We start from the raw sequence: 14,241 nt of genomic DNA on the forward strand, positions 1-14,241 counted from the left end.
ACCACGCAAAACCATATTCAGGGCTGCCGACAGTGGGGGTCGAACCTACTATCTCCCGAATACTGGATACTGGTCGCACTTAAGCGACTGCAGCTATCGAGCTCGGTATGTAGTAATTTTAAAGGCAGGCTTATGTTTTAGTATTGACATAAATACATCCTGAAGCTGGGGTTCATCTGAAAATATGTGTAATGAAATAATAAAATTAGAAATCTGAAAAACTAAAAATGGTTCCACCTTTTCAATGCATCATTAATATAAGAGCTATATTAAATTGGGCCTCGTTTTGACCTTCCCAAGAGGTTATCTTTAGCGAAATGCTTTTAATTTTTAAATTTTGACATAAAAACATACAATGAATGATTGTTAAAGTGAAGTTCATATATACAAAAAAAAAATTAAATTGGCAATTATGATTGCTGTACATCGTCAAATTAGAAATTCATTCACAGTTCTGCTGAAACGTTGGGTGAGGTTTAACACTCTTAGACTAGTGGTTTGAAATAATTTAGTACTGAATCATATGAATGTTTGCATCATAGTACATAGCTTGTGGTGTTTGTCAGTTGCTCATTCGGAATAGAATGAAATCATGCAGCATACCGTTAAGGACATCTGAACATGTTGAATGGAAGTATTGAAGCGAGTAAAGTTTGTTTTCCAATTTGTATGAAATTCATATGGATTGTCCTTGATTCTGAAGCCTAAGGTGCATTACTGGTGCTGTGCCATGGTTTCTGTCATGGCTAGGAGAGGAAAGTAACCAAAAACTACCTCACTCCTCATTTCCTTATTATGTTTCCTTATTGAAGCTACCCCTTTATGGCTGGTGATGGTAGATCTGTTGATAATCATCCATTCCTTCTGGCTGAGAGCTTAACAGACAACAGGAGATATGGAAGTTACATATCTTGTGCTGAGCTGTATTTGCTGGTACTCTATATGAAAAAAATGTTCTTTACTTTTCTGAATTGTTTTGTTTAGGTTGAATAGAATAACTATCAGTTTCTTTATGTTTCAATGTTTTTTTATAGAATTTGATATAATTGCTCCACAATACAAATATATCCCTGAGCATCAAAATTGGGACACTTTCCCTCTCCTGAAGTTCCCTGTGTTGACATGTTTTAAAGGATCCCCTGAAGAAATTTTCTCAAAAGCAATAATGTTCCTTTGAAACTGACTTATTTGCTCGGAATTATGAATAATTGTGCTTATTTGTTGGTGACTAGATTTCTGAATGTGCCTAATATGTTAACTCTTCTTCAGGACAAACATGAACGTGCATCAGAAATAATACATATGAAAGAAGAAACCAAATCAGAGTTGGCAGAGCCAGAACAAACACAGGTGAACACATTTGAGGTAATCTAATAATTTGATAATCTGTTTTGTGATAATGATTGTGAGAAAACTGCTGAGCAGATTTCAGTGAGCGACCCCTCACTTTAAAACAAACAAATTGGAGGTCTTTGGAGAGATGGTATTTTTTATGAAATTGCCAATCTTTCAAAACCTTAATTGCATATTTTCTTCAAGGAATAAAAGTATGAAGGCTTTCAAGCTAGAGTCAATATAATCGAAATCTTCTGGGATATTCTGCAGTTGTCCACTCCTCTCATTCCTGCCAGACATTTTGACTACTGCTGCAGTGGTTATCTTCTCTGGCGTCGTCTGAGTACCTCCTGTCTCCTGCTTAATGATTTTAAGAAATGCATTGGTAAGTCCACCTTGGAGCTCTCCCATGCTACACACCATGAAAGGAAGATAGCCATGTTTGTAGTGAAAACCTGGAAGGGACCAGGCAGGGGTAGAAGTAATGAAAGCAGTGACAGTCTACTGGCAGTCGCCAGCAGGATGCAGAACGGAGTACTCAGACGATGACTACCACAGCAGTTGTCAAAATGTCTGGTAAGAATGAGAGAAGTGGACGATGGTAGAATAGCTATATTTCTTCAAATAGTTCAAAAATCTTACGCTAGGTACTGTACGGCAGTTAGCCTCTCCAATATGTGGCATGTTACTGCTGCTTTCATCACTTCTTCTTCCATCCAGGTTTTCACTACAAATATGGCTGTTTTCCTTTTGTCATGTGTAGTGGGGGAAAGCTCCGAGGTCAACATACCAATGCATTTCTTCAAATGGTTGAGCCAAGATGTTCATCTTCTGTCTTGAATTTTTCATAGATGTATTACTTGTAGCAGATGGTACTTTTAATCATTGCTCACAATGTGACCCATATATCCAGTCTCCTTATTTTAATTATTTTTGTTTTACCATACTTTAATACATTAATTATGTATGACATGACTATTTAATATTGACATACATTACTATGATATTGCCGTTCATTATAGTACTCTTGACATTGCAACTAAGCATATCTGATATCTTTTAAATCACTTAATGTGAGATTTGTGCTAGACCAAGTGGAGGCAGGACAGATCTTTTTCGGGGTACTCCGGTTTTCCATGTCATGTTTCATTCCAGCTACACTCTCTACTATCATTTCATTTCATCTTTCAGTCATTAATCATTGCCCCAGAGGAGTGCGACAATTTTTGGCAGCCGGCACGATTTCTATCCTGCCTGCCTGCAAGATGGGGCTTCATTCCATCCTTGACCTAGTCACTGACAGGAAAACAGCTTGTAGGTTTTTCATATCTAATATCTTTTAATACCCTAAGTGTTAGAACCTTGAATTGATTAAAGAGATACTGAAACACTCCATTTCCCAGATAGGATTCTATAACCTCAAACTGAACAACTTCATTTTAAAATGACATCTCTTCTGTTGTGTTAATTTTGATATATAATAAATTGAGTTCATTTCGTATGTTTTAAATACCAATACTTGTAGGTTAAAGCTCCATGCAGGACCATGTGTTGCCTTGAACTAGTCGAGAACACTCAGTCAACACTAGGTCAACACTGCGCTAGGCAGAGCGAGTTACCAAATCGGTCATGGTTAATATATATTGTGGAGGCCATATGTTGCAGTAATCACTAGTGACTGGTGTGGATGAATCTGTTCCTTTTAGAACTATATTCCATTATGCTGGATGATTTATTAATATTGAAGGTGTTTCATGAATGTAAATATTTTCATCCCAGAGATGTACTTTGTATAAAGATTGTTTTGTGTCAAAGTACACTTAGATGTGATATTGAAGTATGAAATGGTGATAGGCGAGGATATTAGAGACATACAAATATATTGTAGAAACTCAAAACTTCATTTAATTACAATCAAAATCAGTTGTAACTTGCCTATAATCTCACTATGCTCACATGTTAATAAGCTTCCTTGGATAATATAATTTTCTAAGCACAGACGACTGCTCTTTTTCTGGGTTACTTCCTCATTTTTAACATGGTGCATCCATTTGCTTGTATATCAAACACTGGGATTCCCCTTTCTGAGGCTGTGCCAGTAGACAGTATAGTAGTGTGGAGAGGATTACTTTGTGCTTCAGGTCGGTCAGCCCGTTCAAGAGTCACGTATAGTATTCATTAGGTGGAACTTTTCTTTCGTTTATGATATGGAACAAAAATGAAATTTATCAATCAAGATCACGTACTGATTGTTTCTCTCTCGCACACACATTACTTCCTCGCTTCTACCTGTTTCCCGCCACTTACTCCTGTCTACACGGTGCTTAAATGAGTAAACTTTGACACATCAAAATGGCAGCTAAATATATGCTTGGGCATCTAATTTTGATATGACTGAATAAAGCATTCCTACTGAACTCATCGTACCAAATCTCAGGTAGGAGACTTACACTTGGAGGGGTTTCCTTGTTAGCGATTACAACATTGGATAATTCTTTGAGTTCTGTTTTCTAGAAATGTAGCCACCCAGTCAGTCACTATTTTGTCTATTCCATTTGCACTGATATTTGTCTGCAGCCTCCCATGATCTACCCTATCTACGATACAGTCCATCTGACCTCCTGAATCTAAAGTATCTGCTATATCCTGCTGAAATACTACAAATTGAGAATGAGTGGAATGAATTTTCATAAAACCAAACTGCCTTCCATCAAACCAGATAATAATTTTGCAAACATATCTCATATAATCAAAAAGAATGCTTTCCCCAAGCTTACATACAACACATGTCAAGTTCACTGGTATGTAATTATCAACATTAACCCTTTCACTCTGGTGTAGTGAGTGAGGTAGTGTGACCATCTGGACACGAGCAGCGAGTGACTCACTGAGCCCGCTGTAGGGATACTTGTCTTGCTCACGTCTGGAGCTGGCTCACTCAGTTTACTGCATGTGATCATATTTATGGCACTTTTTATTTATTCAGAATTTCCCATCATCCTTCTAGATCCCTGCAGCTTTGGAGTAAAAGCTTGTTTTGTTTGTTATTGTAAAATTTTATCTTTAATTCCCTTTAGTTCACTTTTATTAATTACATAAATACTAAACTTAAAATTACAATTTGTTTACCTATATAAGTTTGCATACAACATTAAACAATTATTTTAAAACTTGTTTTGTTTTTATTTTAAATGTTGTCTTCAATTATCTTTGTATCAGTTTTGTTAATTACATATTATAATTTTTATCTACATTAATTTGCATGTCATAACCCAACAGTTTTTTTAGAAGTTCCTCTGCATTTGTTACAACACATTTTCTTCTGCTTCCTCTTCTGCGCTTTGCAGACATTAGAGTTCTGAACATACTGCACTCATTGGAAAGATGAGATCCAGCTGTCAGACTCAAGGGAAGATGAGACATTTTGAAAATTTCATTGTGCCAGGCTGAGTGGCTCAGACGGCTCAGGCACTAGCCTTCTGACCTCAACTTGGCCGTTTCAGTGCTGGATCAGTCCAGTGGTATATGAAGGTGCTGAAACAGGTCAGCCTTGCATCGATAGATTTACCGGCATGTAAAAGAACACCTGCAGGACTAAATACTGGCAGTTTGGTGTCTCCAAGAACCATGAAGATAGTTAATGGGACGTAAAGTCATTAAACTCAATTATTAAAATTTCAGTGCAATTGAAGGTGGAGTCAGTAAGCACTGGCACTTGAGCCGCGAAATGAGTAGGCCTAGCATAGCGGACACATTCCTTTTGTCTTCAAACTGGTTACTCCTGTCATCTTTTGACCACATCGGTAACTATAGACTCCCACAATAGCCACAAGAGACCTCTAAGTGTGAACCTCCCCAGCAGTCTATTGTACCAAAACGGAAAGCAGCAGGAAGACACGCAACTTGTACAGCAGTGAACCGGGTAGGAGGAACGGGTCCACCCGGACTCCTACAAGTGTCCTCCGGGTACACGGCACAGCTCCCTCCCGACTGCTATAGCAGTTGACCAGTGTGGAAAAGTTATATTCATCACCTTTTTGTTTATACACAGGGCCTACTGTAGGAACTCTCCATTTATTTGGTTTAGCTCCTTCATGCAAATAGTAATCAAATAAGTACTTCAAATATGGCACTATATGCAAACCCATTGCCTTTACTATGTCTCCACTAATCTGATAAATTCCAGTTGCTTTTCTAGTTTTCAAATTTTGTATCTTATTTTAAATATCTTAGTTGTCATACTTAAATTTCAATTCTTCATTAACATTAGTCACCTCTACCTGAACATTATTCTTGTAACCAACAATCTTTACATACTGCTGACTGAATACTTCAGCCTTCTGTAAATCCTCAAATATACACTCCCTTTGCTCATTCATTATTCTTGGAATGTCTTTCTTGTAACCTGTTTCCATACCCATCCATTTTTTACTAAAATTTGTATGACTGCCAATTGTGCTTGCCATCACATTGTCCTTAGTCAACTTCTTCACTATACCAATTCTGAGTAAGTTCCTCCATGTTCTCCTTACATCCACAACAATTTCAAATCATTTCTTTCTAACTTGCACCTGTTTCTTAGTCTCTCAACATCTTTGTTGCTATATAGTAGGTCTTTACCTTTTATTACCACCCTGTTGTTACATTCCTTGACAATTGGTTTAAACAGAAACTTGAAAGGAACTCATAACAGGATAGAAATAATGAGAAGACAGCACTGCAGGAGGGAGCAATATAAAGGAGAGATGTAAAAAGAACAGGAACGAGAATACGAATGTCATCAGTGATCAAGTCTACAAATTCTCTATTGAACTTCAACATTGTAGGCAGATCATCGACATTCTTCACGATGAGATCCAGTGTTTGTCTGCTTGACGATCACATTCATCTGGTAGAACACGAATAATTTTAGGACACATAATAGGATGAGCACAATGACAGGACATTGTGGAAAGAGAAACCAAGGGCTGTGGAGATTGTCCACGTCCTTTGAAGTTTCTCTTCTTTTCTTGCTCCATCTTCTAGTGCTGTCCTCGCATTATGTTAATCCTATGAGCTCCCTTTCTTCTTCCTGTCTCTTCATATTATTATGACATGACATTTGTTTGTTCATTTTCATATTTCATGTTTTTACATTGGGATAGTAAATTATTATATTTTTATTCTGCAGGTATACATTTTTGACGTCTTTAGTTTTATATCTTTTTCCTGTTACCTCGTCACTCTAATTTTCTTAATTTACTTTCCATATTTCTTATAGCATTTGGCAGATGTGAACGATGAAATGAACCCATGCTCCGAAGAAGGAGAAGAAGAGGAGGAAGAAGATGAAGACAAGTAAGTACAGTGAATCTTAATTAGTTTTTACACTCTTAACTCTTCACAAAATGGAATTTATATTTACCTGCTCACTAGATCTCCGTATGGACAAGTAGTAGAGTGTCTGCCTCTGGATTTCAACATCATGGGTTCAAACACGGCACAGGTAGACTGATTATTGCGGACAGATAAAGTCCATTTAATGAACCGTGTTGTATGATGTTAAAGATCTCTGGTAACGCACTTGTTGTGTACGTGACAACATTCATTAAAACTCAGCTTTGACATCCACAAGAGGTTCAGTTTACTCTGAAATCTGGTAGGTTTAAGGAAAAATAGAATATCAAAATTGGCAAGCAGGCATCAAATTAAGGTGCCTGCACAATGTATCTGAGACCATAGATTATTATTATTATTATTATTATTATTATTATTATTATTATTATTACTGAGTTACCCGTGGAGCAGAAGAGGTGAAAGAAGGTGCTGGGATGAATGGGTCTAACTACAATGTCAAGAAAAGAATTTTAAAACTTAAACTGAAGGTTATATTTTCAAAAAAACAAGAAACTTAACAACTTTTCACTTAGTAAGATAACAATGACATTTCCGGTACAAGACTTAGCAAAATCCAAGATTTCAGAACTTTAACACACTTGGGCTACAATCCCCTAATTTTACAAATTTTGAGCTTCCAGCTCAAATTTTCCAGAGGAGCATAAATTGTTCAAAGGGCAGAAATCCCCTAAATTCATGGAGCACTTGCTTCCAAGATACAACATCTAGCCTTCAAGAGGCATACAGTAATCTTACTTTGGAACAGAGCTAACAGGCTCTCAGTTTTCAAGCCTACTCAAGGCAACACTAAAAATATCTTACACCTTTTGGCCTTCCATGGCCCAACTTACAAATTGAAACAGGGGTATCTCATACCCAACCTATAGAGCCTTCGTGTAAAAAGAAATAACAGTTAAATGAATGGCCCGAACACAAAATGAAAGGAGGTGAATGCTTGCACTCCTAGATATGAACACTTAAAACCTAAGGGGCACTAGGCCGATGAAACAGGGCTATTCCCAAACTATGGAGGTGACTTGTGTAAGAATAAATTAAGACATTACAGAAGGGAAGAAAACCAGTTACAAAACATAGTCACCTCAAATCAAAATGAAGGGGAGCTTGAGAGGGTACATCACTCTCTATCCCTGATTTACGTTGAAGATTTTTTGAAGTTTTTACATTAGCCGGCAGAAGTGACATCTGTAGGAAAACTAGGTTACATAGTTAAAGATTCGGACCTTTCCCTCAGGTTAAACTGCGGAGCTAGAAAGAAATAAAGATGTTATGCAGCCTTTTCCTTGTCGGTGTACTGCTGCCTGATGAAAGAGGCGCCTCCTGCTTGACACACACACACACTAGGTTAGATGACGATCATTTGGCCAAGAGACGTGAAAATTCGCAGTTTATAAACCCTCGGAGAAGGTTCGAGACCATTCATGAGTGAACCAGCCACACCCTCTCAATTTATCAGTTGATTTAAAGGTTACACTCAAAATCGAAGAAGAAGGCTGTGATAGGTTGAAAATTAATTACAGAAATTTGGGATTGGCTAGATTCAAAACTGGTGGAAAGAAAAGATAAATATTGCCAACCCAAAAATAAATGAGCATCAATTAGTAAAAAGGAACAACTTATGGATACAAAACTTCTTTACATCAAAAGTTCATTCACTTTGCGCCAGGGTGCATAATCATCGTTTTTCAGCAGTGACATCTATGGAAGAATGTCCAAACTTCTTGATGAAGGGCAAACAAAACAAGTAGAAATTCACACAGTACAGGAAACTTCACAATAACAAAAGTTATATCAGATTTTGGTGGTGACATCTTGTGAGTAAAGGTTTAAGTAGGTCTAGTTTCAAGTTCACGGTTCCTCCAGTAGAGGAGTTCTTTTAGGCGCAAAATTTAACTGTGCGGCGTAGAGGTGTACCTCCCGGTACAATTATTATTATTATTATTATTATTATTATTATTATTATTATTATTATTATTATTGGTGCAGAAATTCCATGGCTTACAGGGGAATAGGAAGTACCTGGGCTGGACAGGGAATAACTTAGAGCAACTTTGACTTTAATAAATTTGAAAATTTTATTTCTTTCCTTTCGTAAACTTCCGAGAGAGAAATGCAATGGTATAACAACCATGAGCTCATCAGCTTCAAGCTCACTGCTGTGGGAATGTATATGCTCCACACGCAAGGAGCTCACTGCCTTCCACCAAGCGCTTCTGCAGCTGCATTATCTTCTGACTGCCACACTCTCACCACAAGACGGGGAAGAAAGCAGATAGTATCACCCACTGTTCCATGACTTTGACATATGATGAGTTGATCAACCGGCAGAAGAACGATTTTGAGCAATATCAGGGGATTCATCCCACGCTTCATATTACACCTGCCTAGGATCCCTCACGGACTATTGCAAACCTGACCAACCATTGCCTGTTAGATCTGGAAAACTATCTGATGGCTAAAGGAGGAACTTTGCAGTTACCCCTCCCCGAATTCCCGTAGAGGAGATATCTGTGAATATCAAAACTGCTATTCACAATTTACCATCTGACCAGGCAGAAGAAATCTTTCACAAAGCCTCCAGGATAATGAAAAAGACACCGACAACAGATAGCAACCTCACGTTTCGAGAGAGGAAGGCCTTTAAAACTCTGAACATGGATGGGAGTGTACTCATTCTTCCTGCGGGTAAAGGGAATGCCACTGTCATCATCGCTACTAATGATTACACTGCAAAGATGTCAGATTTCTGGACCCATGGACATAACGCAGACTAACAAAGGATCCAACAAATCAGATTCTTCGAAACGCAAAGGCCTCATCATTGCCGCAAAATGTGAAGAGGGAAATCTCCAAACGTGAAGGTCTACCTCTGAGATTATATGACTTAACCTATATTCACAAGGACAATGTACATCTATGGCCCATCGTGAATGCTATTGGATCACAGAACTACAACATTGTTAAATATCTGGCCACCTTACTACAAACTTACACCTTTGGCACACAGTTATACATTTGAGATTCAGACCACGTGGAGAAAAGCTGAAGAACTTCCAGTTAGAAGCTGAAGACTTGCTTGTCAGTTTCGATGTGGTCTCACTTTTCACTCAAATACCTGCAAATGAGACCCTGAATCACATCGCTCAGATTTTTCCCGAGGATTTCATCAAGTTATTCAACCACTGCTTCACCACAAGCTACTTACTGTGGAATGATATTTTCTCTGAACAGATCAGTGGTGAGGCCATGGGCAGTACTCTGAGTATGGTGATTGCAAATTTCTTTATGGAAAAGTTTGAACAAACAGCACCCGAGCCCGCACCACTGAAACGTAAGGAGCGGATTTGCTATATAGATGACATATATGTGATCTGCTATGTAGACTATATGTTGTAGATGACTTGTTTGTGATCTGGAGCCATGGATAGGAACTACAGCTGTTTCTACAGCATCAGAATAGTTTTAACACCAGTATTCAGTTCACTATGGAGACAGAAAATGAAGGATAACTCCCTTTCCTCGATGTTCTGGTACTGAAGATTGTCACTTTATGCTCAGAACACAGTGTGTACCTCAAACTGACTCACACAGACCGCTATCTCCAAAAGACGTTCAACCAAATCCCGCAACAAAAATACAGAGTGATTAAGACGCTAGCTGACCTCTAGTAGTTGACAGTACTACTGTATCTTATCAGCCTGGCTACAAAAGGAAGCTGTTGAAATCCTCAAGCAAACCAACAACTTCAACCGTAAGGAGAAATCTGAATGGGTAAACAAAGCATTGCTTGCAGTCCTGGAAGTCTTATATACTGAAGGGCACGATGGCCGCTGCAGACCAGTAAAAGCAATGGGTGATCAGCTGCCTGTCTCCGCTAAGGCAGGTCGATGTACATTGGGCTCCTTAATACTTCAATCATTGGCCAAAGGAGAGCCAGTTGGCGACCGCCTCTCCAACATGGCGGACCACTAGGCAAACGGCGCACTGTAGCCTGCAGTATATAACGAGGTGGAACTGCAACACCATTCCATTCCACCGTGAGCTTTGCAGCTAGTAAAGTCATTCAGACCTTTGATAATGCCAAATATAGTTTTTGGTGAAACGTCAGAACAATCACATGCTCCTCGACCATGGCCTTGAGCCCTTATTGAAGTTAATTTCTACTTACCCCAAGTGAGAAATCTTTTCCTAGTTCTCGAATTCCCAATGGAATCACTGAATTATTTGACATACCTCTACCATCGGCCATCATGCTCTTATTCACATCCTAACATTAATATAAAAATTCAATTTAATGCCGATATATACCCAACGTATACCTATATATTTAGGAATTACAGACTTTCACTAAATATACAATTTCCACGGAAACCTCGCCCTCTCGTATCCGTATACTAACATAAGTATAATCGAATACCGGACTGTAGACCCAATTGTCTAATACGCTAGGTTGCCAGTTCCCATGACTCCGTCTGAGTATCGAGCAAGAATCTCAGGCTTCGTCATCTATAATGCGCCTGTTCGGAATTATCTACCTAACTTAAATATTGGGTACCACTCTGGTCACTCCCAAAATTCCGAACTATATACTCCTACACAAGGCCTACAAAGTCGCGCATCACAAACAAAAAAAATGAACCGGGCGCTGCACATATGACAACTGCCAAAATAACAATCGCTGAACGTTGCATCGCGCCAGAAATGAACCTGACGCCGCCCAAACAACAATCGCCACCACTCAAGGCGCCATAAATGAACCTGACGCCGCCCAAATAACAATCGCCCCCACTCAAGGCGCCATAAATGAACCGTTCCCATCCATCAATATCACAATGCCAGACTCAGTCGGTTAGAGCTTCGTGGTTTCGTTCGGTCTAGGGCGAGAATTAAATCTAAGTTCTATAAAAATAATCACCAATGGTGTATATGAATGGGAAACAGTTGCATTTGTTGTGAATAAGAGACAGATAAAGGGGTAAAATGGATTTATTCACTAGAGCACATAATTAATATTCATTCTATCGAAATTCCACAAAATACAATAAACATGACGCAAACTGTCATAATAAAAGCATAATGTGCCGTGCACATTAAGAACAACTACATATTACATTACTGAAATATGTCGGTCCAAATACCGAGCAAATAAATTATACAAACAAAATATTAAATCTTGGCCTGTTCTACATCGTTAATTATAGGCAACACCGCCAAGTAAATATGCCGATTTCCCCGAGGGGAATTTCGATTACGACCGTCCACAAGCTATGCTTCGACAAGAGAAAGTCACGTCAGTTTCATTCCAAAATACACCTATTTACATATACAAAATCATTAATCCTGATAAGGGAAAATCCAGGGATCCTAACTTATATACTACACAGATTCTACTGACAGATCCGATCTGTCGCAAACAACCAGCCTGAAGCTGCATACCACCAGAGAAAATTAGCTCCGGGCTAAATTTAAGAGACAAAGATTAATTCGTCAAGACACAACACACTGACAACAGATACGACAAGGCACTTCGATACAAGGTACATAAGTATACAAACACAGCTCCTGTAAAATAACAGCATAATTACAATATAAAGAAAATATGTACATGCACTCAGAGCACTTCCTCATCACCAGGTCATTAGTGGCACGCCCCTGTGCGCCAGGGCGATCAGGACATTCCCCTTGGAATAGTGGAAAGTTTCACTTTTCATGGGAGCGGAACCCAGCTGGAAAGTGATTCATACTGCCTCGCAAAGGACTCCAGGCAAACGGGGTGCAGGTAATTGCTTCCTTCACGGCTATCCCAGCCAGACTTGCTCACACAACAAAAGAAGGTTTCTCTCTTAAATACTGCTGCCTTATTATGTAAACTAATTATTTCTCCCGATTATAAAATCTTCTATGACAACAGAAACATCTCTTCTTCACCTTTCAATACATATGCCGCAAAAATCGCTCTCAAGGAAGACGTCACACATGGCCTTCCGTCTCAGCGGCTCGGGAGTTCGATACTCGACTCTGTCTCTTTACTCTGCGGGCATATCCAAGCCCATCCTTGTTTAAAGCAGCTTGCCCTGCTAACATCCCTTCCTTGCCATGTTTACAGGCATTCAAACCCATATCTGACTTCCGCGTCATATATCAGGCGATCTCAGCCTCTCAACCCTCGCAATAATCTCCACCCCGATCTACTGTCGTCTCTGCTCATTAGAAGAACCTAACTACCCAACGAAGACGTCGTGGCGTTCCTGTGGCAGCGAACATATATCTGAAATCGCGCACAGATAAAATATAAGAGGCCTACACTGGTCTTTACTGATAATTATTCCACAAAGAGAAGGCGGCCTGGCCTCGTTAATGATGAAACTATCCACATTCCTAACACTTAACACACACACCTAGGAATGCTCTGAAAGGATTAAAAACAATGCATGCACCCACACTCCTAACTTTACCTATTTACAACCCTTTTTCCCATAACTAAACTAACCATGAATCACTGCAACAAATAAGGGCACTAGCATACATGCTGCCCTGGATCTCCCACTGATTTATTGACAATATAATTACTCATCGTTAGCAAATTGACATTGACCGTTAATATTTCCCTAAAAACTGGATGAAACTGAATTGACCTCAAATGTTACCCACATGCTTAAAAATCTGACATATCCACTTAGCTTTGTTGTCTTCAGCAATCACACCATCTGCACAACTGCAGCGTCAGGAGATTACCCGGCCATCATATCCTCTTTGATGGCGTTACAAAAGATATGAATTACACATGTAGCTTCCATGATTGTCCTTGCAGATAACACTCCTACAATGAATGGAAAACAGGTTAACACTTCACTTGCTCAATTGCATACGCGCACACTATTTAAGGAGATATTGCTTAGCACACATAATTGGATATCGATTAATTCTTTGATCAGGATCGAAGTATCATGGAATGCGCCCCGGATCCGTCCGTATGCAAGAGCAATTACGATACGATCGAACACGTTTTCTCCGCGATCGCGAAACCGACCCGAAACGTTGGCGTGTAATACAGCTAATTAGTTCACGACAATCTTCCCGGTATGCACAGCTATCGTCCCTTTTATTTACCGCGTTCACACATACGTGGTTCCTACCGCACTTGATGTAAGAGCGAAGCGTCACACGCGTAGCGGTAAATACACATATACGGACTTGTAACTCCCGTATTTATTAAATGTAACTCACACCAGGGTGATACGTTTTACTGTAATCTGGGCACGCTTCTATGTGTATAATATTCATATAGCAATCATGAAGAAATAACGTCACTGTAGCACTTTGATATCGGACAAAGAAAATGGCGATCTCGACTGGCGGGGAGACTACCTTCTGTACCACGGACACCTCACGAAAGACAGCCCGCTTCCCCAAGCCACTGTTGGTTTTATGGACCCCCCCCCCCCCCGCGTTGTTCCGAAAAGAGGGGGTGGCCCTGTTGGCTATGGCGCGAGGTTTCAACCGCTTTCTCAG

General features: G+C 39.4%; 1 protein-coding gene across 1 annotated transcript in view; it reads left to right on the forward strand.

The window, feature by feature from the left end:
* LOC136874636 (zinc finger protein 740-like) overlaps nt 1-14,241 on the forward strand; it is an 80,653-nt gene that overhangs the window by 31,020 nt on the left and 35,392 nt on the right. The window contains exons 3-4 of the mRNA XM_068227899.1: nt 1,270-1,365; nt 6,596-6,672. Of these exons, the coding sequence (XP_068084000.1) occupies nt 1,270-1,365; nt 6,596-6,672 (173 nt within the window). The remainder of the gene's footprint in view (nt 1-1,269; nt 1,366-6,595; nt 6,673-14,241) is intronic.

Source organism: Anabrus simplex, chromosome 5, assembly GCF_040414725.1.
Source record: "Anabrus simplex isolate iqAnaSimp1 chromosome 5, ASM4041472v1, whole genome shotgun sequence".
Lineage (NCBI taxonomy): Eukaryota > Metazoa > Arthropoda > Insecta > Orthoptera > Tettigoniidae > Anabrus > Anabrus simplex.